The sequence below is a fragment of the Oncorhynchus gorbuscha genome, linkage group LG15, assembly GCF_021184085.1.
Source record: "Oncorhynchus gorbuscha isolate QuinsamMale2020 ecotype Even-year linkage group LG15, OgorEven_v1.0, whole genome shotgun sequence".
Classification (NCBI taxonomy): domain Eukaryota; kingdom Metazoa; phylum Chordata; class Actinopteri; order Salmoniformes; family Salmonidae; genus Oncorhynchus; species Oncorhynchus gorbuscha.
In genome coordinates this window covers 60,564,282-60,586,041 of record NC_060187.1, presented here as the reverse complement: position 1 = coordinate 60,586,041, position 21,760 = coordinate 60,564,282, and the positions used below count along the sequence as shown (strand labels likewise).

The window sequence follows — 21,760 nt, the reverse complement described above, 5'->3', positions numbered from 1 at the left end:
CAAGGGTGTGTGCTCAGCCTCCTCCTGTACTCACTTTTCACACATGACTGTGTGGCCATGCATGTCTCCGACTCAATCATCAAGTTTGCAGATGACACAACAGTAGTAGACTTGATTACCAATGTTATGTTCTGTTAATTACTGATGTCCCCTTTAGGGATGGAGCACCCTTGGTCATGCGCAGTGTTGTTCTATGTTATTCTGGTACTAACTCGTTTGAGTAAATGTGAAGCTCCAGTTCAATTGCTTGTATTCAGAGTCATTCTTATTATATAAATAAGTACTAAGTGTTAAGACACTACAACCAACAACGACGAGACGGCCTACAGGGAGGAGGTGAGGGCTCTCAGAGTGTGGTGTCAGGAAAATAACCTCTCACTCAATGTCAACAAAACAAAGGAGATGATAGTAGAATTTAGGAAACAGCAGAGGGAGTACCCACCCATCCACATCAATGGGACAGCAGTGGAGAAGTTGTAAAGTTTTAAATTCCTCGGCGTACATATCACTGACAAACTGAAATGGTCCACCCACACAGACAGTGTGGTGAAGAAGGCACAAAAGCACCTCTTCAACCTCAGGATGTTGAAGAAATGTGGTTTGTCACCTAAAACCCTCACAAACTTTTACAGATGCTCAATTGAGAGAATCCTGTCGGGCTGTATCACTGCCTGGTACAGCAACTCTACCTACCACCCACAATCGCAGGGCTCATCAGAGGGTGGTGCGGTCTGCGCAGCGCATCATCGGGGGCAAACTAGGACAAAAAGGCTTCTCAACAGTGTTCACCCCCAAGCCATAAGACTCCTGAACAGGTAATCAAATGGCTACTCGGACTATTTGCATTGTGTGCCCCCCCAACCCCTCTTTTTACACTGCTGCTACTCTCTGTTTATCATATATGCATAGTCACTAACTATACAGTGTCGTGGTAGGAGATTTTGCTAGAAGACCATTAAGGTAGCCCCGTCGAGAGTGATACAAGTCGTCTCACTCAAGTTCTTATGTCACCCGGCTAACAGGTGACTCACAGGCCCGCCCGGACTGGCCTGGTTATGTATCCTGCCCTTTTATTCGGAGATTAGCCTTTGTGGTGCCGTTAGGTGTGTTTCGGGATCTTAGATAATATAAATCAGACTTAGAGTACCTCTCCCCTGTGGTACCTTTACCAGGCATCTTTAATTCTCAAAGAGTAGACTCTTCAACTCTCCATTGCTCTATAGGATTCCCAAAGACTCTTGTATCCAGACATAAACCATATAAATCGGTGGCCAGACGATTTACGATTGAATCCCTATTTACATTTTATAGAGTAGACTCAACTCGCCATTGCTCTTATAGGGTTCCCAAAGAGTAGACTCTTCAACTCGCAATTGCTCTTATAAGGTTCCCAAAAAATAGACTATTCAACTCGCCATTGCTCTTATAGGGTTCCCAAAGAGTAGACTCTTCAACTCGCCATTGCTCTTATAGGGTTCCCAAAGAGTAGACTCTTCAACTCGCCATTGCTCTTATAGGGTTCCCAAAGAGTAGACTCTTCAACTCGCCATTGCTCTTATAGGGTTCCCAAAGAGTAGACTCTTCAACTCGCCATTGCTCTTATAGGGTTCCCAATCACTTTTAGTATTTAGACAAACGATTTACGATTTAATGACTACACCCGTCGGTTAATACTGCTTGAATATTAATACAGAGTAACTTTGCTTTTTACAATATAAATGAGTTGGTTGTCCAATCCTTTAAATGGTCTTTTGTGTAGACACTAGACTTGTTCCCCTAGAACGGGAGTGTCAGAGGCGTTCTCTCCCCTGGGGTTTTGAGTCTAGTTTCTACTTTTTAATTCAATGTTTGCAAGTCACACAGTTGTACACGTTATTTAAGTTTCTTCTTTGTCCTTAATCTATAACATCAACAATCATCAAAACACTTACTACTATCAATTTCTCCAGAGGCAAAAAAAAAAACTTATACCACCACTGTTGCTATTCACCCACCTCAGTTAGGAGGTGGATTTATTCAGCACGAGGAGTGTGGAGGGTAGTTGTCTCAGTATGTCTCGTTCAGAAATCAGAAGTCAAGAGGTACAAGTGTTCTAGAGTATGAAAGTCAGATATGTATCCGTTTCTCCTACTAGAAGTTGCACTATGATTTACTGATTAGTGAAGAGAACGGTTCGAGACAAAACCCCCTTATAACACCACCGTTGCTATTCATCCACCTTGCTATTCATCCACCTCGGTTAGGAGGTGGATTTATTCAGCACGAGGAGTGTGGAGGGTAGTTGTCTCAGTATGTCTCATTCAGAAATCAGAAGTCAAGAGGTACAAGTGTTCTAGAGTATGAAAGTCAGATATTACCTTTTAGGTTGATGATAGTTGAAGTATCACGAGCTGTCTGTCGGTGATAAGTCAAGTAGCACTATCATGCCCTCTTAAGGAAGACACTCTCCTTACATACTCTTTTCGGGACCAGGTCGGCTTTAGCGCCGAGTCATATTCTAACCTTGTGGCGAGCTATTTCTGTAAAGGGTTAGTTTGACATGTTACTGTGAAACATTACTAATGACAGATGTATCCTCTATCCCCAACTCTTGCATCAGTTTAAACCATTTAAAATTCTACTGCTAGTCTAGCTCTTCCTCGTTCTGTCGATGGTCCGCTCTCTCCCCCTTCTGGGGGTGGTGCCCGAATGCAAGGCATCTCCTCGGGCCAGTTACCCGGCCCCCACTCAAGAGACGGAGCCGGTGGTGACGGTGTGTGCTGATCCAGCGAAGGAGGTGTCCTCAGAGACCCTTTTTGTGCTACCGCATCAACATTCATGTACATACTACATCAATTGGCCCGACCAACCTCTGCTCCCACATATTGTTTAAGCGGGCTATCTGCATTGTGTCCCACCCACCACCCGCCAACCCCTCTTTTACGCTACTGCTACTCTCTGTTCATCATATATGCATAGTCACTCTAACCATATCTACATCTACCCATTACCGCAATCAGCCTGACTAACCGGTGTCTGTATGTAGCCTCGCTACTTTTATAGCCTCGCTACTGTATATACCCTGTCTTTTTACTGTTGTTTTATTTCTTTACTTATGTATTGTTCACCCAACACCTTTTTTTGCACTATTGTTTAGAGTCTGTAAGTAAGCATTTCACTGTATTCGGCGCACGTGACAAATAAACTTTGATTTGATTTGAAACTACCTGCCCTCCAGAACACCTACAGCACCTAATGTCACTGGAAGGCCAAAAAGATCCTGCAGGACAACAAACACCAAGCCACTGCCTGTTCACCCCGCTATCATCCAGAAGGCGAGGTCAGTACAGGTGCATCAAAGCTGGGACCGAGAGACTGAAAAGCAGCTTCTATCTCAAGGCCATCAGACTGTTAAATAACCATCACTAGCACAGAGAGGCTGCTGCCTACATACAGACTTGAAATCATTGGCCTCTTTAATAAATGGAACACTAGTCACTTTAATAATACCACTTTAACAATATTTACATATCTTGCATTACTCATCTCATACGTATATTCTGTATTCTATACTATCTATTGCATCTTAGCCTGTCGCTCTGCCATTGCTCATCCATATATTTATACATTTTTATTCAATTCCTTTATTTAGATGTGTGTGTGTTAGGTTTTTGTTGTGGAATTTTTAGATATTACTTGTTAGATATTGCTGCACTGTCAGAACGAGAAGCACAAGCATTTGCGCTACACTCGCAATAACATCTGCTAACCATTTGTATGTGACCAATAAAATGCGATTTGATCAAGTGTTTTACCCTTAAGTGTGTGTACATTACTGTATTTATACGTGGGATATTGTTTTTCAACATGAAAAGTTTTTTTTTTTTTTTAATAGCTGGTGTGCGTCTTTAAGGAATAGCTTGATATTGTTGTAGAAAAACCCATCATCATAACCCGAATAATAATGAAGACTCTCTCATGTGTCCAGTTTCAACCCCCAATTTTTTTATTTAAATACTGCACATTTTTGAACAACATTCCAACACTGTTAACTTTCCCTTGATAGAACGCTATTCTAATTGTATTTACTATTTGCTTATTGTGTCCAAACCTTGGTGTCAAAGTTTGTGTCCGGACAATATGATTTGTTGCGTTGGCATTTGAAAAGGGTGCTTGGACACAAATAGATGGAGGGGGAGGAGTGATAATCAGTGGGATCATTTTACAACAGAATACAATAGAATCCACTTGTTTAAACACAGCTGAGTGGTGGACTTTAATTGTGCAGGAAAGGGAAAGGGGAAATTGCACCGTGACGTCCAAGTACCTAACTGAGTACAAAGTCCTGCACCGGACTGCAATCTATCAGAGCAACTTTAAATTCACAACAGCCTTTTCTTTGGGTTCTTTTTGATGGTTGACATTTTTCTGTTCTATTTGCTAAAGGATTTTCTTGTTTTTATATTGTAAAACTGCATCCGAGCTTCCTGGCGTGCCGTGCCCTACCCCTGGAAAGTGGGCTTGCTTTTGAATGAATGCACTCTTGCCACTTCCAGACTCATAATCCATGGTACAGTTGGGAAGGTAAGTGCATTTCAAACTGCTGCTGACTTTACTCCAGTGCAAGTCATTGCCTAAGCTTAAATATAGACCGGTTACTTAAGGCAAACTACTAAAAGTCAGACTTTGAAAAGGAAGTGAAACAATGACCTCATCTTTGGAAAACTGGGTCTCTTATCAGAGAAGTCACGGGAACCATCCAAGACAAAACGTCCTCTCAGACTCTGACTGTCTGTTATTCTCTCGCTCTTTCAAGTGCCATGAGGCTGCAACACTGCCTCTCCTGGAGCCTCTCTTTGCTACTTCTGCTCTTGTGTAAGTGCTTCTGTGCAACTTGATACACTACGTAAAAATGTCGCACTACTGTATCGAAGTGTATTGGTGCAACCAGGTGCAGTGTATTTGACTGCTCCATTTGACCATTTGTGTATGTTGCATTTGCCATATTAGTATTGAACTGATAGGTCATCAGTAGTCTCACGTGACAGCCTTAACATTTGGTTCTGGGTGTCGGGATTACATGAACATTGATTCTCAAGTTTTTTCGGTTTGTGTGTGATACACTGTCTTCAGTGCACACTCAACCAATGGCGTAGTTGCTTGCGCCACACTTTTGAAAGAAAACGGTTTGAGTTCAAAGCCAAGGAATACTGTACTATTGTAAAACTTTTTCAGGACCCTGTATTTCAAAGATAATTTGTAAAAATCCAAATAACTTCACAGATCTTCATTGTAAAGGGTTTAAACACAGTTTCCCATGCTGTTTCAATGAACCATAAACAATTAATGAACATGCACCTGTAGAACAGTCGTTAAGACACTAACAGTTTACAGACGGTAGAAAATTAAGGTCACAGTTATGAAAACTTAGGACACTAAAGAGGCCTTTCTACTGACTCTGAAAAACACACAACAAAAAAAAGATGCCCAGGGTCCCTACTCATCTGCGTGAACGTGCCTTAGGCATGCTGCAAGGAGGAATGAGGACTGCAGATGTGGCCAGGGCAATAAATTGCAATGTCCATACTGTGAGACGCCTAAGAAAGCGCTACAGGGAGACAGGATGGACAGCTGATCGTCCTCGCAGTGGCAGACCACGTGTAACAACACCTGCACAGGATCGGTACATCTGAACATCACACCTGCGGGACAGGTACAGGATGGCAACAACAACTGCCCAGGTTACACCAGGAATGCACAATCCCTTCATCAGTGATCAGACTGTCCGCAATAGGCTGAGAGGCTGGATTGAGGGCTGTAGGCCTGCTGTAAGGAAGGTCCTCACCAGACATCAACGGCAATGTCGTCGCCTATGGGCACAAACCCATAGGCATCATCGGACTGAGCTTGTTTTTATTGCAGGCAATCTCAAAGCTTTGCGTTACAGGGAATACATCCTCCTCCCTCATGTGGTACCCTTCCTGCAGGCTCATCCTGACATGACCCTCCAGCATAACAATGCCACCAGCCATACTGCTCGTTCTGTGTGTGATTTCCTGCAAAACAGGAATGTCAGTGTTCTGCCATGGGCCAGTGAAGAGCCCGGATCTCAATCCCAATGAGCACATCTGGGACCTGTTGGATCGGTGGGTGAGGGTTAGTGCCATTCCCCCAGAAATGTCTGGGAACTTGCAGGTGCCTTGGTGGAAGAGTGGGCTAACATCTCTCAGCAAGAACTGGCAAATCTGGTGCAGTCCATGATAGTTACTTTTGATTTTGACCCCCCTTTGTTTCAGGGACACATTATTCCATTTCTGTTAGTCACATGTCTGTGGAACTTGTTTAGTTTATGTCTCAGTTGTTGGATCTTGTTATGTTCATACAAATATTTACAAGTTAAGTTTGCTGAAAACGCAGTTGGCAGAGGAAGTTTCTTTTTTTGCTGAGTTTACATGTCTAGAACGAGCCAAGGAGCGTGCAGCTCTGGTCATCTGAGGTGATTGAGACAATAGGGTGTGTTTCAATATGCGTCTTCTGAGGAAATGATGTCTACTTCCCTTTGTGTTTGATGGAGGTTTCCACAGAGGTTATGTGATGTAACAACAAAGCTTGACAAACATCATGTGTTCTGTTTTTATTTTTTTTGTTTAACCTTTATTTAACTAGGCAAGTCAGTTAAGAACAAATTCTTATTTTCAATGACGGCCTAGGAACAGTGGGTTAAACTGCCTGTTCAGGGGCAGAACGACAGATTTGTACTTTCTCAGCTCGGGGGTTTGAACTTGCAACCTTCCGTTTACTAGTCCAATGCTCTAACCACCAGGCTACCCTGCCGCCCCAGTCACTGGTTGACGAACCGATGAAAGTCCTCTTCACTCCATACTCAATATAAATGTGAGAAATCATGAGCTAAGTCATGAAAAGCATAGAAACCAACTGTATCAGTAGAGGCTGGTGTCATTTTAAATCGGAGGACAGGCTCATTGAAATGGCCATTCGTTCCACTCTTGCCAATACAATGAGCACTTCCTGCAATTTCTCTCTCTGTCAGCCTCCATCGAAGGTTGGTAAGGTATTGATTTCCAATCACCCCAGGCAATACGATAACAACGCATGATCATGCTTCTGTCCCCAGTGACTTGTGGGTACCAGTGCGTGTCGGGTCCACTTCCAGACCCCGCAGCCGGTCAATGTACTCCCAGCCGGACGTCTAGTTCTCCAGGTCCAGATCGACCGCGGTCCCAAAGAAAACATCTCCATGATAACCTGGTAGCGGGAGCCAGAGAATGCAAAAACCCCCGGGAATCCTGGGAAAATGACGTTGATTACGTACCCCGGTCAAGAAAAACGCTTGGACGGGCGTCTGAGTCTGAAGCAGCAGGGGTCAATACTGAAGCTGGAGGGCTTTGGCGTCTTCGGACAGCAGAGTGTAAATCGTGACCGTCACTGACCAGGCTGGCGTCAAGACCTCTGCACAGTGTATCGTCAAGTGAGTACGGTACGACGATCAACATGGTCTCATTAGAATATATCAAAATTGTGACATTTCACCGTTGTTCTACGTCACCTATGCTGACTTATTACTTAAATGTAACTATAATGAGGTGTTAGTTATGTGACAATACAGCTGACAGACGTTCTGATTACATTGCTGTTTTGAATACATTCCTAGACATTCCTTCCTGTCCCCATGGAGTTATGTTCTTATAGAGGAATAACTGTTGGGTCAGTTCTGCCTCAGCTCATTCTTTGTCTTTATAATATAAATGTATGCTTCAATGCAGTCCAACACTCAACTTTGAGTCGGTAATATTTCAGGTTATCAGTCCAATGACTGTCTCGCGCAATCCCTCTTCAATAGTTCCAAGGTCTATATTTGTTTCTGTCAAATGTCTTCTTTCTAAGTTTCTGATCTGTTTTCTCCTCACAGCCTCATACTCCTCAAGTCACCACCACCAAGCCTCAGTAGACAGCACGCTCAACTCACCCTGTTACTTCACAACACAACCAACCTCTGTTCTCTCTCCACTCTGTCTCTCTTTCTCCTTTTTGAGACAATTTTCAGTTGCAACTTCCAAGACTCACCTTTGTCACACCTGGTCTCCTTCTCTGTTCTCGGTCTCTTGTCTTTCCTCTCAGAGGCTGTGCACCACCCCTCAGTGAGAGTGAACGTGTCCCACTCCTCCCTGTTCTGTGTGGAGACCTGGGGGACAGACCTTAAATTCAGCCGGCTCCACGAGCGGGCAGACATCACCGATGCTGTGGGACACATGTCGCCTGATGGGAAGACCCTGTTCATCTCCTCCTCACCCATCTGTGCTCACTTCACCTGCATGGTGAGCAACAAGCTGGGCCACAGCTCTGCCACCTACACAGCAGGTATGGAAACCCACACACTAACTAACCCCATCTGTCTCTCAGTCTCTACACAAACTGTCTTCCATCTGTCTCTCATGCCTGATTCATACTACAGGGCCAAACCAGGCCCATCTGTCTCTCATGCCTGATTCATACTACAGGGCCAAACCAGGCCCATCTGTCTCTCATGCCTGATTCATACTACAGGGCCAAACCAAGTCAATCTGTACTGGCATGGCCTGGTTGCGCATCCACCATACTGTTTTTGTTGGAACCGTGCTAGAAAGGATCATGTTGGCCCTATATTATGAATCAGCCATAAGTTTACACAAACTCCATCTGTCTGTCAGTCTCTGGACCGGGGTTGGTGACCAATGTTCTATGTAATAGTAGTGCAGAGCATGGGTAAGAAATCTATCTCCTTGACAGACAGAACAGGTAAGTAACTTTTCCTCAAAGGCCTTGTCGAATGCAGAAACAGTCGGCGCCCAAGCTAGCGCCACACCGTTCATATCCATTGAATGTACAGCCTTCTCCGTGGGTGTGAGTGGCGTGCCCTATGTAGCTTTCGGGCTAATATGTACACTGTCTATATTTCGAGAGCCAAGTCTGAGTGACACCGGGGCTGTGCTATGGACACCATAACATTTTCCCATATTGTTTGGTCGTGACCTTGTCCCGTCTGGTCCGTCAGAGCCGTGTGAGAGAGAGGGCAAAAGGACCACTGTGGAGCAGTGCTAGCTTTTCTACTGTGGAGGCACGGTCACACACACTGACAGTCACACAGTGCAGATACACATTTCATTTTGAGCTACGGTACGTAATGGAAGATAAAGCCGTATATAGCAAGGAAACAGAGGTCGCTGACAGACGGCAGAAGGGAAAAGATAAAAGAAATGTAAAAAAACAAAATAAAATGGATAGATAACTCAAAATGGGAAGCTACGATATCACATCAAGGCATTGCACGCTTGACATTGTCAGTTGATATTACAATTCTTTTGTTTATTCTATCAGTGCAGTATATGGGCGGCAGGTAGCCTAACAGTTAAGATCCCTGGTTCAAATCCCTGAGCCGACTAAGTGAAAAATATGCCGATGTACCCTGGAGCAAGGCACTTAACCCTAATTGCTCCTGTAAGTCACTCTGGATGAGAGTGTCTGCTAAATGACTACAATATTTTAAAAATCAGTGTGTGGTTGTATTTACACATATTAGAGCTTCTGTTGGTTTCTGTTCAGGAGACACAGGCGATACAGTAACAGAAGAGAGACTAGTAATGGTGAACCATTGATTACAGTACCCAAGTACTTTCGCTACACTCCCCAACTCAAAGATGGACTCATGAAAGGACAGTAAGTGTGTAAAACGCTTTGGGAGGAGCTTCCTTCCCTGTGAGCAGCAAGACGTTTCAGTGCATTGGAACAATGTAGAAAGTGAACTGCTTTGTTGGCGAGTTCTAAAATTGGAAATATCAACTTTTTCCCAGTGTGTTGCCTATTTTTGTAGTAGCTATCATTCTTACCCCGCCTCTCATTGTCCTGAACTACACTTGACATTCTTACCCCGCCTCTCATTGTCCTGAACTACACTTGACATTCTTACCCCGCCTCTCATTGTCCTGAACTACACTTGACATTCTTACCCCGCCTCTCATTGTCCTGAACTACACTTGACATTCTTACCCCGCCTCTCATTGTCCTGAACTACACATTGTCCTGACATTCTTCATTGTCCTGAACCCTTGCATTCTTCTCATTGTCCTGAACTACACTTGACATTCTTACCCCGCCTCTCATTGTCCTGAACTGACATTCTTACCCCGCCTCTCATTGTCCTGACATTCTTACCCCGCCTCTCATTGTCCTGAACTACACTTGACATTCTTACCCCGCCTCTCATTGTCCTGAACTACACTTGACATTCTTACCCCGCCTCTCATTGTCCTGAACTACACTTGACATTCTTACTACCGACATTCTTACCCCGCCTCTCATTGTCCTGAACTACACTTGACATTCTTACCCCGCCTCTCATTGTCCTGAACTACACTTGACATTCTTACCCCGCCTCTCATTGTCCTGAACTACACTTGACATTCTTACCCCGCCTCTCATTGTCCTGAACTACACTTGACATTCTTACCCCGCCTCTCATTGTTCTGAACTACACTTGACATTTTTTTATATAACGCTCTAAAAATGATTCATTTTAAAAACAATTCCTTATTCTGTAATTGTTCTATATTGTAAACATATTGTATATTTTGCTGTGTATTCTTTGTAGTAAAAAGCCGTTTTTAAACTGTGTGAGGCTTCAGTTAAATTGGTCGCTATTGTAAATCCAAAATTCAGTCAGGGAATGGGAGTCAAAGTACAACCGCTCCATACGTAGTGAATTTCAAACCGCTTTACAGCCATGAATAAAAGGGTGCTTGTGTTCATGCGTATGTGTCCACCTCATCAGAACATCTCTCTGGTGAAGCCGGGGATGGGGACAGTGACTCCAGGGATGATCTTGACTGTCTCGGCCTCAGACAGGACCTCCAGGTGCTGGCGGATGTGGTCGCTACGCTGCTCCAGCTCCAGGGCCTCCTGCTTTCTGGACAGGTCCTCACCTATACAGGCCTGTTGCTCCTCTAGGGACTGCAGAGAGTGCCTGGTACACAGGGTCACAGAACAGCAACACAGGGTTAGATTACATTTACATTTAAGTCATTTAGCAGACGCTCTTATCCAGAGCGACTTACAAATTGGTGCATTCACCTTATGACATCCAGTGGACCAGTCACTTTACAATAGTGCATCTAAATCTTAAAGGGGGGGAATTACTTATCCTATCCTAGGTATTCGATTAGATGGTGGGGGGGGGGGGTCCTTACATTAAATGGCAATATGCTATGAAAGGGAGCACATCATATGTTCAATATGCTGTGAAAGAGTATTACGAGGTGGATATATGACGTGCTCACTTTCATAGCAACTCAATAACACATACACTCACCTACACTCACCTAGACTTGGCTAGATTCTGCTGTAACGCTTCTATGGTGGCTCCCAACTGCTTAGCCTCTTCCACCAGTCCAGAATGCACCTACAGAGATCACAGAGTCATGGTATGGGCACATATTATATACTGAACAAAAATATGAACGCAACATGCAATCATTTCAATGATTTTACTGATTTAGAGTTCATAGAAGGAAATAAGTCAATTAAAATAAAATCATTCATTTAAGGATTTTACATGACAAGGCATGGTTTCCCATCTCCAGGTGGCTGGTCTCAGACGACCCTGCAGGTGAAGAAGCCAGATAAGGAGGTTACATGTGGTCTGCGGTTGTGAGGCCGGTTGGACGTACTGCCAAATTCTCTACAACTACATTGGAGGCTACTTATGGGAGAGAAATTAACATTCAATTCTCTGGAAACAACTCTGTTGGATAATCCTGCATGCATATTGCACACTCCCTCAAAACTTGAGACATCTGTGACATTGTGGTGTGTGACAAAACTACACATTTTAGAGTGGCCTTTTATTGTCCCCAGCACAAGGTGCACCTGTGTAATTATCATGCTGTTTAATCAGCTTCTTGATATGCCACACCTGTGGATGGATTGTCTTGGAAAAGGATAAATGCTCACTAATGAGGAAGTAAACTAATGCACACATTTGAGAGAAAAAAAAATTGCACATGGAACATTTCTGGTATATTTTACATCAGCTCATGAAACACGGGACCAACACTTTACATGTTGAGTTTATATTTTTGTCCAGTATACTGTGACAAACAGAGACACTGCTCCTTTTCCATGACAAAAATCAACCTTTACAACAACTCAGGTCCTCTGAAGGGTCAATCTGTGCAGGCATTCATAGAGCAAACGTCTGAAAACACAACGACCCTCCAGGACCAAAGAATACCCATTCCTGCTTTACAAGTTAGAATCAACCATAGAAATAGAATGAGTAGAACGAACATTGCCATTCAAGTCGATTTCCCTTGACGTGTGGACCAGCGTTCATAGTGAGTGTACTGTCAAATTGCCCTGGATTGAGGGGCTTTTTCCGCATTCCAGTAATTCTATTATTATGGTTCTACCTGGTCTCTGCAGAGGTCCACTCCGGGCCTCGAGTTCCTGTTCTCCAGCCTGGTATGGACCAGCTTCAAGGGACACTCTGTAGCCAGCAGCTCCTGCTCAAGATGGTGGATGTCCCTCAACAGCTCTGTGATCTCCTCTCTGGTCTGGTGGGACAGACAGAGCCAAAGGATCACAGAGTCAGCACTGAGAAGCCTGAGAAACCTCCAACAGCTAAGAAGGGCCGTCTAGAATTGCCCTCTTTGCTTTCTAAACTCTATGCTAGTCAATACTACCTTATCACCATCTATGCTCTCTATGGTTCTTGGTCTATCCTCTAGCTCTCACACAATAGCTGATTCATAGATTCCACTTCTTGTTCAGATCTACTGTACTCTAAGGTATATATGATGTTACTGATCCAGAACACATTCATGAGAAACCTAGGCGATCTGCCTTCCCTGCATTGACCCCAGTCTTACATAATCCCACCCTGTGCATTCCAGACACTGCTATTGTTATTGCCTCTGGAGTGGACTTCCTTACCAGGACTATATGTATTCATGTCTATGGAGGTGGATAGGGCCCAGTGGAGCGCTAACAAAGGAAAATGGCTGTGCTGCTCTGATTAGAAGGGAGATCAGTTGAAGGGTGGAGAGAGCAGCTTTAGGTCAGTGCGTCTCAGAGAGACGGGGGGAGGGAGGTCTAATGGGTTTAGTGGATGTATAGCATGAGAAGGACCCAGTGTAAGAGCTAAGCATGTCATTAATGCTTAACAAGAGCCTTTCAAAGGCTTAGCTCTTGATACAAGGTGGTACATTTACATTTTCCATTGTGCGCTCTAATGAGCAGGACTCCGTACTCACAGCCGTGTGCTGCCAGTGCAGCTGACTGCAGGCCTGCTGGAGCTGGTGGGCCCTCTTGCGCAGGTTGAACCCAGTGGTGACCCACTGCCCCTCCAGGTCATTCTGGCTCTAAAGGGACATGAGAGGGGGGCATCAGACACCATACAGAGGAGAGAGATGAATAAGAGTCTTATGGTGCAGTAATAAGGAAGATGTGGCCCGTATTCAGAAAGTCTCAGAGTAGGTGGGTTGATATAGGATCAGTCTTGCCTTTTAAGTCCTAATGAATAAGATTATATGGACCAGGGGGACCTGATCCTACAGTAGATTACCACTCCTACTCTGAGACACTCTTGGAGAGGATGATCTTGCTATACTTAGTCAGATACACGTCAGTTTATGAAAAGGGCCAATCATGGCAGTTTTTTTTTTTTTTAAGTAACATGTCCTTCAAACTTATCCCAAAAACATGCTTATGATGTTTTCAAAAGGTGATAATGTCCTCTTCAGACTGTGTGAGTGAGAATACCAGCAAGCCTCAGGAACACATTACTACAATCCCCTCGTAAAGATGATCTTCAGCATTTATTGATCAGACTCCCGTTCCTGTTGAATGCTTTTGTACTGTATATCGATCAGGATGATATTCCTCGGATACAGTTTACACCGCTTCAGCCTGAGCCAAAAAAAACAAGTGCTACCTCATGCCTTTGAAATAAACCCATATGTCCTCCTCAGCTTAAACAATCCCCAACACCAGCATTCCAATACAACAGTTACTGAAGTCCACTTGCTGGTGTCTTTGCAATTCATTGATGTCCATAATTATTGGCACCCTTGATAAAGATGAGCAAAAAATACTGTATAAAATAATACAAATTCTGAGCTATATTGTAGATAATATTTGACCATAGCGTCTGACCATAGCACCGCCTGGAGTTTGATGAACGCCATTGGCACTTGAATTGGAACCAGTGCTATTTGGCCACATATACAGCATATACAGAAGCATACAGTGAATTTGGAAAATAATTCAGGCCCCTTAACTTTTTCCACATTTTGTTAGGTTACAGACTTTCCTAAAACGGATACCAAAAAACAAATCCTCATCAATCTACACTCAATACCCCATAATGACAAAGCAAAAACAGGTTCAGACATTTTTGCAAATGTATTAAAAATAAAACAGAAATATCATATTTACATAAGTATTCAGACCTTTTACTCAGTACTTTGTTGAAGCACCTTGGCAGCAATTACAGCCTTGAGTCTTCTTGGGTATGATGGTACAAGCTTGGCACACCTGTATTTTGGGAGTTACTCCCATTCTTATCTGCAGATCCTCTCAAGCTCTGTCAGGTTGGATGGGGAGCGTCGCTACACAGCTATTTTCAGGCTCAAGTCTGGGCTCCGGCCACTCAAGCACATTCAGAGACTTGTCCCGAAGCCACTCCTGCGTTGTCTTGGCTGTGTGCTTAGGGTCATTGTCCTGTTGGAAGGTGAGGTCTGAGGTCCTGTGCACTCTGGAGCAGGTTTTCACCAAGGATCCCTCTGTACTTTGCCCCGTTCATCTTTCCCTCGATCCTGACTAGTCTCCCAGTTCCTGCCACTGAAAAACATCCCCATAGCATGATGCTGCCATAACCATGCTTCACCGAAGGAATGGTGCAAGGTTTCCTCCAGATGTGACCATTGGCATTCAGGCCAAAGAGTTCAATCTTGGTTTCATCAGACCAAAGCTTGTTTCTCATGGTCTGAGAGTCTTTAAGTGCCTTTGGCAAACTCCAAGTAGGCTGTCCTGTCATGTGCCTTTTACTGAGAAGTGGCTTCCGTCTGGCCACTCTACCATAAAGGCCTGATTGGTGGAGTGCTGAGGAGATGGTTATCATTCTCCCATCTCCACAGAGGAACTCTTGAGCTCTGTCAGAGTGAACATTGGGTTCTTGGTCACCTCCCTGACCAAGGCCTTCTCCCCCGATTGCTCAGTTTGGCCGTGCGGCCAGCTCTAGGAAGGCTCTTGGTGGTTCCAAACCTTTTCCATTTAAGAATGGAGGCCACTGTGTTCTTGGGGACCTTCAATGCTGCAGAAATGTTTTGGTACCCTTCCCCAGATATGTGCCTCGACACAATCCTGCCTCGGAGCTCTATGGACAATTCCTTCGACCGCATGGCTTGGTTTTTGGCTTGGTTTTTGCTCCGACATGCACTGTCAACTGTGGGACCTTGTGTATATATACATGAGTGTGCCCTTCCAAATAATGTCCAATCAATTGAATTTACCACAGGTGGACTCCAATCAAGTTGTACAAATATCTCAAAGATGACAAATGGAAACAGGACACACCTGAGCTCAATTTTCGAGTCTCATAACAAAGGGTCTGAATACTTGTGTTTTTACTTTCAATACAATTGCAAACACGTCTAAAAACCTGTTTTTGCTTTGTCATTATGGGCTATTGTGTGAAGATGGATGATGATTTTTTTTTATTTAACCCATTTTAGAATAAGGCTGTAACAGAATGTGGAAAAAGTGAAAGGGTCTGAATAAGTTCCGAAGGCACTGTTTACAGAAAAGTACCTCATACCTATGGTAAAATATGGTGGTGGATCTTTGATGTTATGGAGCTATTTTGCTGGTACCGGGGCCCTTGTTAAGGTCAATAGCATCATTAACTTTTTATTTTTACCTAGTAGTAAGTACCAGGACATTTTAACCCAAAACCTTGCTTCCTCTGCCAAGAGACTGACACTTGGCCGGAAGTGGATCTTCCAGCAAGACAATAACCCCCAGCACTAATCAAAATCCACAAAGAAGTGGTTAATTGACCAAAAAAATCAACATTTTTCAATGGTCATCTCAGCCTCTGGACTTACATTTACATTAGTCATTTAGCAGACGCTCTTATCCAGAGGGAGTTACAGGAGAAATTAGACTTGAACCCCATTGAAAACCTGTAGTTTGATTTGAAGAGGGCAGTCCATAAGCACAGATGGAGGATATTAAGGATCTGGAAAGATTCTGTATGGAGGAATGGTCTGAGATCCCTCCCAACGTGGTCTCCAATCTCAAAACATTTTAGAAAAAGGCTCAGTGTCGTTACCCTCTCAAGGGGAGGGTGGCTGGAGCACTGAAAACAGGCGTGCCAATCATTTTAAACCCCATCTTTGAGGTTTTTCTATTAGTTCTTAAACATAATCTCTATATCTGAGCAATTGCATTAGTATAAAATACATTTTCCACCCCAAAAATGTACACGCAATATAGCTCAGTACTTGTATTATTTATTTTATACTGTCTTTTTTTCTCATCTTTATCAAGGCTGCTAATAATTACGGACCTGACTGTATATTTTTTTTTTTTTTTTAATTGTGGCATATCAAGAAGCTGATTAAACAGCATGATCACTACACAGGTGCACCTTGTGCTGGGGACAATGAAAGGCCACTCTAATATGTGTAGTTTTGTTACACAACACAATGCCTCAAGTTGAGGGAGTGTGCAATTGGCATGCTGACTGCAGGAATATCCACCAGAGCTGTTGCTCTACCATAAGCCAATGTAATTTCTCTATTGGAGGCCAAACGTAATTTGAGAATTTGGCAGTATGTCCAACTGGTCTCATAACCGTAGACCACAACGTGTAACCACGGTAGCCCAGGACCTCCACATCCAGCTTTTTCACCTGAGGGATGGTCTGAGACAAATCACCCAGACAGCTGATGAAACTGTAGGTTTGCACAACTGCAGAATTTCTGCACAAGCTGTCAGAAACCATCTCAGGGAAGCTCGTCGTCCTCACCAGGCTCTTGACCTGACTGCAGTTTGGTGTTGTGGCCATAGAAGGAGAAGTGGAGAAGTGGGCTCTTCACAGATAAATCCCAGTTTCAACTGTACCAGGCAGATGGCAGACAGCGTGTATGGTTTGCTGATGTCAACATTGTGAACACAGTGCCCCATGGTGGCAGTGGGGTTATGGTAAGGGCAGGCATAAGCTAAGGACAACGAACACAATTGTATTTTAGCGATGGCAAATTGAATGCACTGAGATATTGTGACAACATCCTGAGGCCCATTGTTGTGCCATTCATCCGCCACAATCACCTCACGTTTCAGCATGATAATGCACAGCCCCATGTCATCAGGATCTGTATACAATTCCTGGAAGCTGAAAATGTCACAGTTCTTCCCTGGCCTGCAAACTCACCAGACATGTCACCCATCAAGCATAATTGTGATGTTCTGGATCGACATGTTCGACAGCGTGTTCCAGTTCCCGCTAATATACAGCAACTTCGCAAAGCCATTGAAGAGGAGTGGGACAACATTCCACAGGCCACAATCAACAGCCTGATCATCTCTATGCAAAGGAGATGTCACACTGCATGAGGCAAATGGTGGTCACACCAGATACTGACTGGTTTTCTAATCCAGACCCTACTTTTTTTTTTCATCTGTGACCAACAGATGCATATCTTTATTCCCAGTCATGTGAAATCCATAGATTAGGGCTTAATGTATTTATTTCAATTGACTGATTTCCTTATATGAACTCAGTAAAATCTTTGAAATTGTTGCATGTTCCTTTAATATTTCTGTTCGGTGGTATATATATTTATTTTTTAAGTATTTTCATTCTATTCAAATGGGGCTAGCATGAAATGAGAGGGGAGACAGAAGGAGGGAGATGCAGAATAGGGTATGGGCCAGGATTTGTACCCACTCTGGCTCGACCAGCCTCAGGCACGAGACAGAAGGAGGGAGATGCAGAATAGGGTATGGGCCCGGGATTTGTACCCACTCTGGCTCGACCAGCCTCAGGCACGTATACAGTTTGAAATGGGCAGCAAGCATATTATTAAAACACAGTCAAAAAACACTTAGAAATACCAAACATTCCTTTTTTTATTAGTTTGTTATGGGAGTTGCCCTATACGCCTTATGGAATAAATGTTCATACTGCGTAAATTGGTCTCTGACCGTACATCCAGACGAGCCCCCACCCTCCCCAGTTTCCATTCCCCGACCCTGACTTCCTGTTCTACTAATAACATGTATCTCTCTCCTCCTCCCCCAATACACAGATAGTTCCACCCACACATTATTTTGTAGGAGTAGGTTTAAGTTGCCCCTACACACTGATCGAAGCTCAGTCTTGTGTTTTGACCTCTAATGGTTAAGGTTAGGATTTGGGGAGGGTAAACTGATTCTAGATCAGTCCTCTAGCACCTGTATCCTTGTAGAGGTCATCGTCTCCCTCAGCTGTAGGGAAGCCTGCATCTCCTCCTCAGCCCGGGTCACGTTGTAGTGGGTGAACTGCTCCCACTCTTGGTGTGTGGAGGCACTGCAGGGTACATGACAATAAATCAGCCACAGTTATACGTTGGTAAGTACTGTACACTACAAGTACTGTGTTATAAATTAGAAAATGTTTTAGAGGATCAGTTGAGGTTTAGTGGTTCAAAAGAACATAAATCAAGATTTAGGTAAAGGCTGAGAATTGGTCTGCCATTGAGTGTTCTGGAATCTGAACAACAATACATAGTATTTAGGGGTGACAATTATGTAAAACAAAATTCCTAGAAATATCCTAGAAATATACAGTATAATTTCACTCATGATCATCTCCTTTATTCTACACATGTTGACTCAGTAGGTTGACAAGGCAGTACTCTGCTCCCATCCTTACCTCGTGGGTACATGGGTGGGGTCAGGCTTGAAAGATATGTCAGGTGACTTGTCTGTGAGTGACAGGCATGATAGGTCCACATCCAGGGCTTCGGTCTTGTTGGTTAGGTCAAAGGTCAGCTGTTGGTGGGCTTCCTTGAGACAGCTTGAAGTTAAATGGAATAAACTATATTGACTCTACATTGCTAAGAAGGGACATTAGATTTATCACCCGCATAGAACTATAGCAAGCATACATGAGGAGATCCTATTAAATTACTAGAGGGGATATATCATAAACCCTCAAAGCTCCAGAACGGTGTGATAATGGCAGCCGTTTTGGTCGGGGAGAAATCCAAATGGAATGAATGGCAGTAGAGGCATACATGATACATTTCCTGCTTTTACTTATGCAGGAAAATAAAAGGCATGTGATGTATCAGAAATTGTGTAAAAGAATTGTCAACCTAAAATATTGTCATATAATTATGAATACAGTTTACACAGGTTTTAGACCAATTTTCTGTATAAATAGCCTCTGAAATATCATCAACTGATTTCAGCCGGTGTATGGCTGTGGATTGACTGCATTGTTTGTATGGAATATTGGCATATTGGCAGTTAATTTGAAAAAAATAAAACCGTCTGGCTAGTTAGCTAATAAACATACTGTGAAGATAATCTCTAAATTGATTGTTTTCACAATATTTTAATCACAGCACTGGCTGCCCAACTCCCTGACCAAAATGGCTAACTTTTATACTGTCATAAGATAGTTCATGTCCATTCTAGTGTTCTAATTCCTAATGATATGCATACATCGGCTACATCGGCACACACAGGCTACAGAACAAAATGGAATGTTAACGAATCCTGTCAAATGTGCTGCAATTCATCTTAATGAAGCAATGGTGAAATGAAATCAAGATGACACACATGCCTCCAATTGTCAGTACCATCCACCCGTTTCGCTTTCACATCGCATTGTCCTTCATTTTTAAGAGCAACACAGCTGCCTGTTAGATAGAAACCCTTTATGTTCCATGGATCAATTAAACCATATCCCCAGACACAACCAAAGACCTTCGGCAGTTAAATCTCTATCCTGTCTTACCAGAGCTGCTCGAAGGCCTTGCTGATATGCTGCTGCATCTCTTGCTGCATGGTGTCAATCATCTGGGCCTCCCTCTTCAGCTGGCCCTCCAGGGGGTCACTGACCAACTCGCTCCCCTTCCGGCCCTCTCTCTGGGTCAGACACTCCACTACCACTTCCAGGGGCATGGTCGTTTCCGCCAGGGCCCTCTCAGTCTCTTCCTTCACCTGGGAGAGACAGAAACAGACAGACCGGGTTGACGATACAGTTTGTACTAAACGCCCAAGGACGATCCGCTAGATGATTAAACATGTGTTCTATCATTCATTGTCAACCAACACACATACTTCCAGAAAGAACAAAAATAACACCCCTCAGGCATAATTAGATTATGATTATCTTACTTAATACGGGTAGGATTTGGGTAGAGTAGACTGCACCAGACTACACAACAATGCATACAAATAGCATAGTAGAAAGTGGATTCCCGAAGGTCCCTAGAGTTAACAAATTAGGGACACTGGCAGATTGTGTTCTGTGACATGCGTACTACAGTATAAGTGTTGATGACGTTTTTGGTTAGTAAATTGATTTGAACATTAAGTAGTTCTCCCACATTTCCTGCCATAACAAGTATTAGTGACCTGTGTCAGAGCTTTGATCTCTCTCTCCATTGCCTGTACGCAGAACTGCAGTCTGTCCTTCTGCTCAGTGACCTCATTGATCCTGTCAACCAGCCTGTCTCGGCTGTCACTCTCATCCCAGCGTGTCTGACAGAGAGACGGAGAAGAGTCCACGGTCACACACAGTATTACTTTGTTATTATGGGGTATAGGAGGTGAACATGAGTTGGTCATCTCTCTGTCAATGCATTCCCTGCTGGCTGGCCTCAGGCATTCATAACAATCCCTTGTCTCTCCGTCTCTGTACCTTACAGGCTGTCTGGTGCCTCAGGGCCCGCCCCTCCTGCCTTGTCTGCTGTGAATGGTGGCGTTGATGCTCGGCAGTGTCCGTGAGCAGCTTGTTATTGGTCTCCCAGTCTGTCACCCAGTAACGCTGACCGGGCTTCCTACTCGTAGTGGCCATTCCTACCAACATAAATAGACAGCTTGAATTGAGTTAGTCAGTCAAAGGCTGTAGAGACCTGTATGCAGGTCTAGATCCAAAGATAAATTCCTTTCCACTAAAATGACATTTTTGAGAGTGTTAAAATCCAACCATAATGTGCACACAGGCTGTTATAGCACTTCCTGATGTGAACCAACTGGCCTAAGTTTCTACATTTGTTTTCTTATCATCACATGTCAAATAGTAGGGTATGAAACCTGGCCATGTTCAATTGAAAAGGTTTCATAGTGCTTTAAAGTAAACATTTTCTAATATTTTCCATGGGAGGAATGGGTCGACACAGAATAGGAAGCAGGGTAGTGTAAATGCATGTAAATGTAAATGCAACAAACTCTACCCAGCTATCAAATGAAGCATGAAATGTCAAAAACCTAGGATAAAGTTAGCGATGATGGAAAAGCCCTAAACATACATACTGAATACCCTGAAGACTCTGGGTTCCACCAGAGACTGGGTTCGCACCCAGGCTCTGTCGCAGCCGGCCGTGACCGGGGAGGTCCGTGGGGTGACGCACAATTAGCCTAGCGTCGTTCGGGTTAGGGAGGGTTTGGCAGGTAGGAATATCCTTGTCTCATCGCACACCAGCAACTCCTGTGGCGGGCTGGGCACAGT

The 21,760-nt window shown here is 43.8% G+C and overlaps 1 protein-coding gene and 1 long non-coding RNA gene across 2 annotated transcripts; one reads left to right on the top strand and one right to left on the bottom strand.

Moving 5' to 3' along the window:
* The first annotated feature begins 4,323 nt into the window (after positions 1–4,323).
* LOC123996413 lies at positions 4,324–8,437 on the top strand. The gene is made up of 3 exons (XR_006831981.1): positions 4,324–4,563; positions 7,115–7,468; positions 8,119–8,437. It is a non-coding gene; the product is annotated as an uncharacterized LOC123996413 (long non-coding RNA).
* Positions 8,438–10,328: 1,891 nt separating this feature from the next.
* Positions 10,329–21,232, bottom strand: LOC123997283 (tektin-2-like). The gene is made up of 9 exons (XM_046301434.1): positions 20,951–21,232; positions 20,665–20,790; positions 20,042–20,247; positions 18,950–19,093; positions 18,488–18,604; positions 13,284–13,389; positions 12,441–12,584; positions 11,352–11,431; positions 10,329–10,996 (listed from the first exon to the last, which is right to left on the bottom strand). The coding sequence occupies exons 1-9, from the start codon at positions 21,116–21,118 to the stop codon at positions 10,801–10,803; spliced, it is 1,287 nt and encodes a 428-aa protein (XP_046157390.1). The 5' UTR covers positions 21,119–21,232; the 3' UTR covers positions 10,329–10,800.
* Positions 21,233–21,760: the final 528 nt, after the last annotated feature.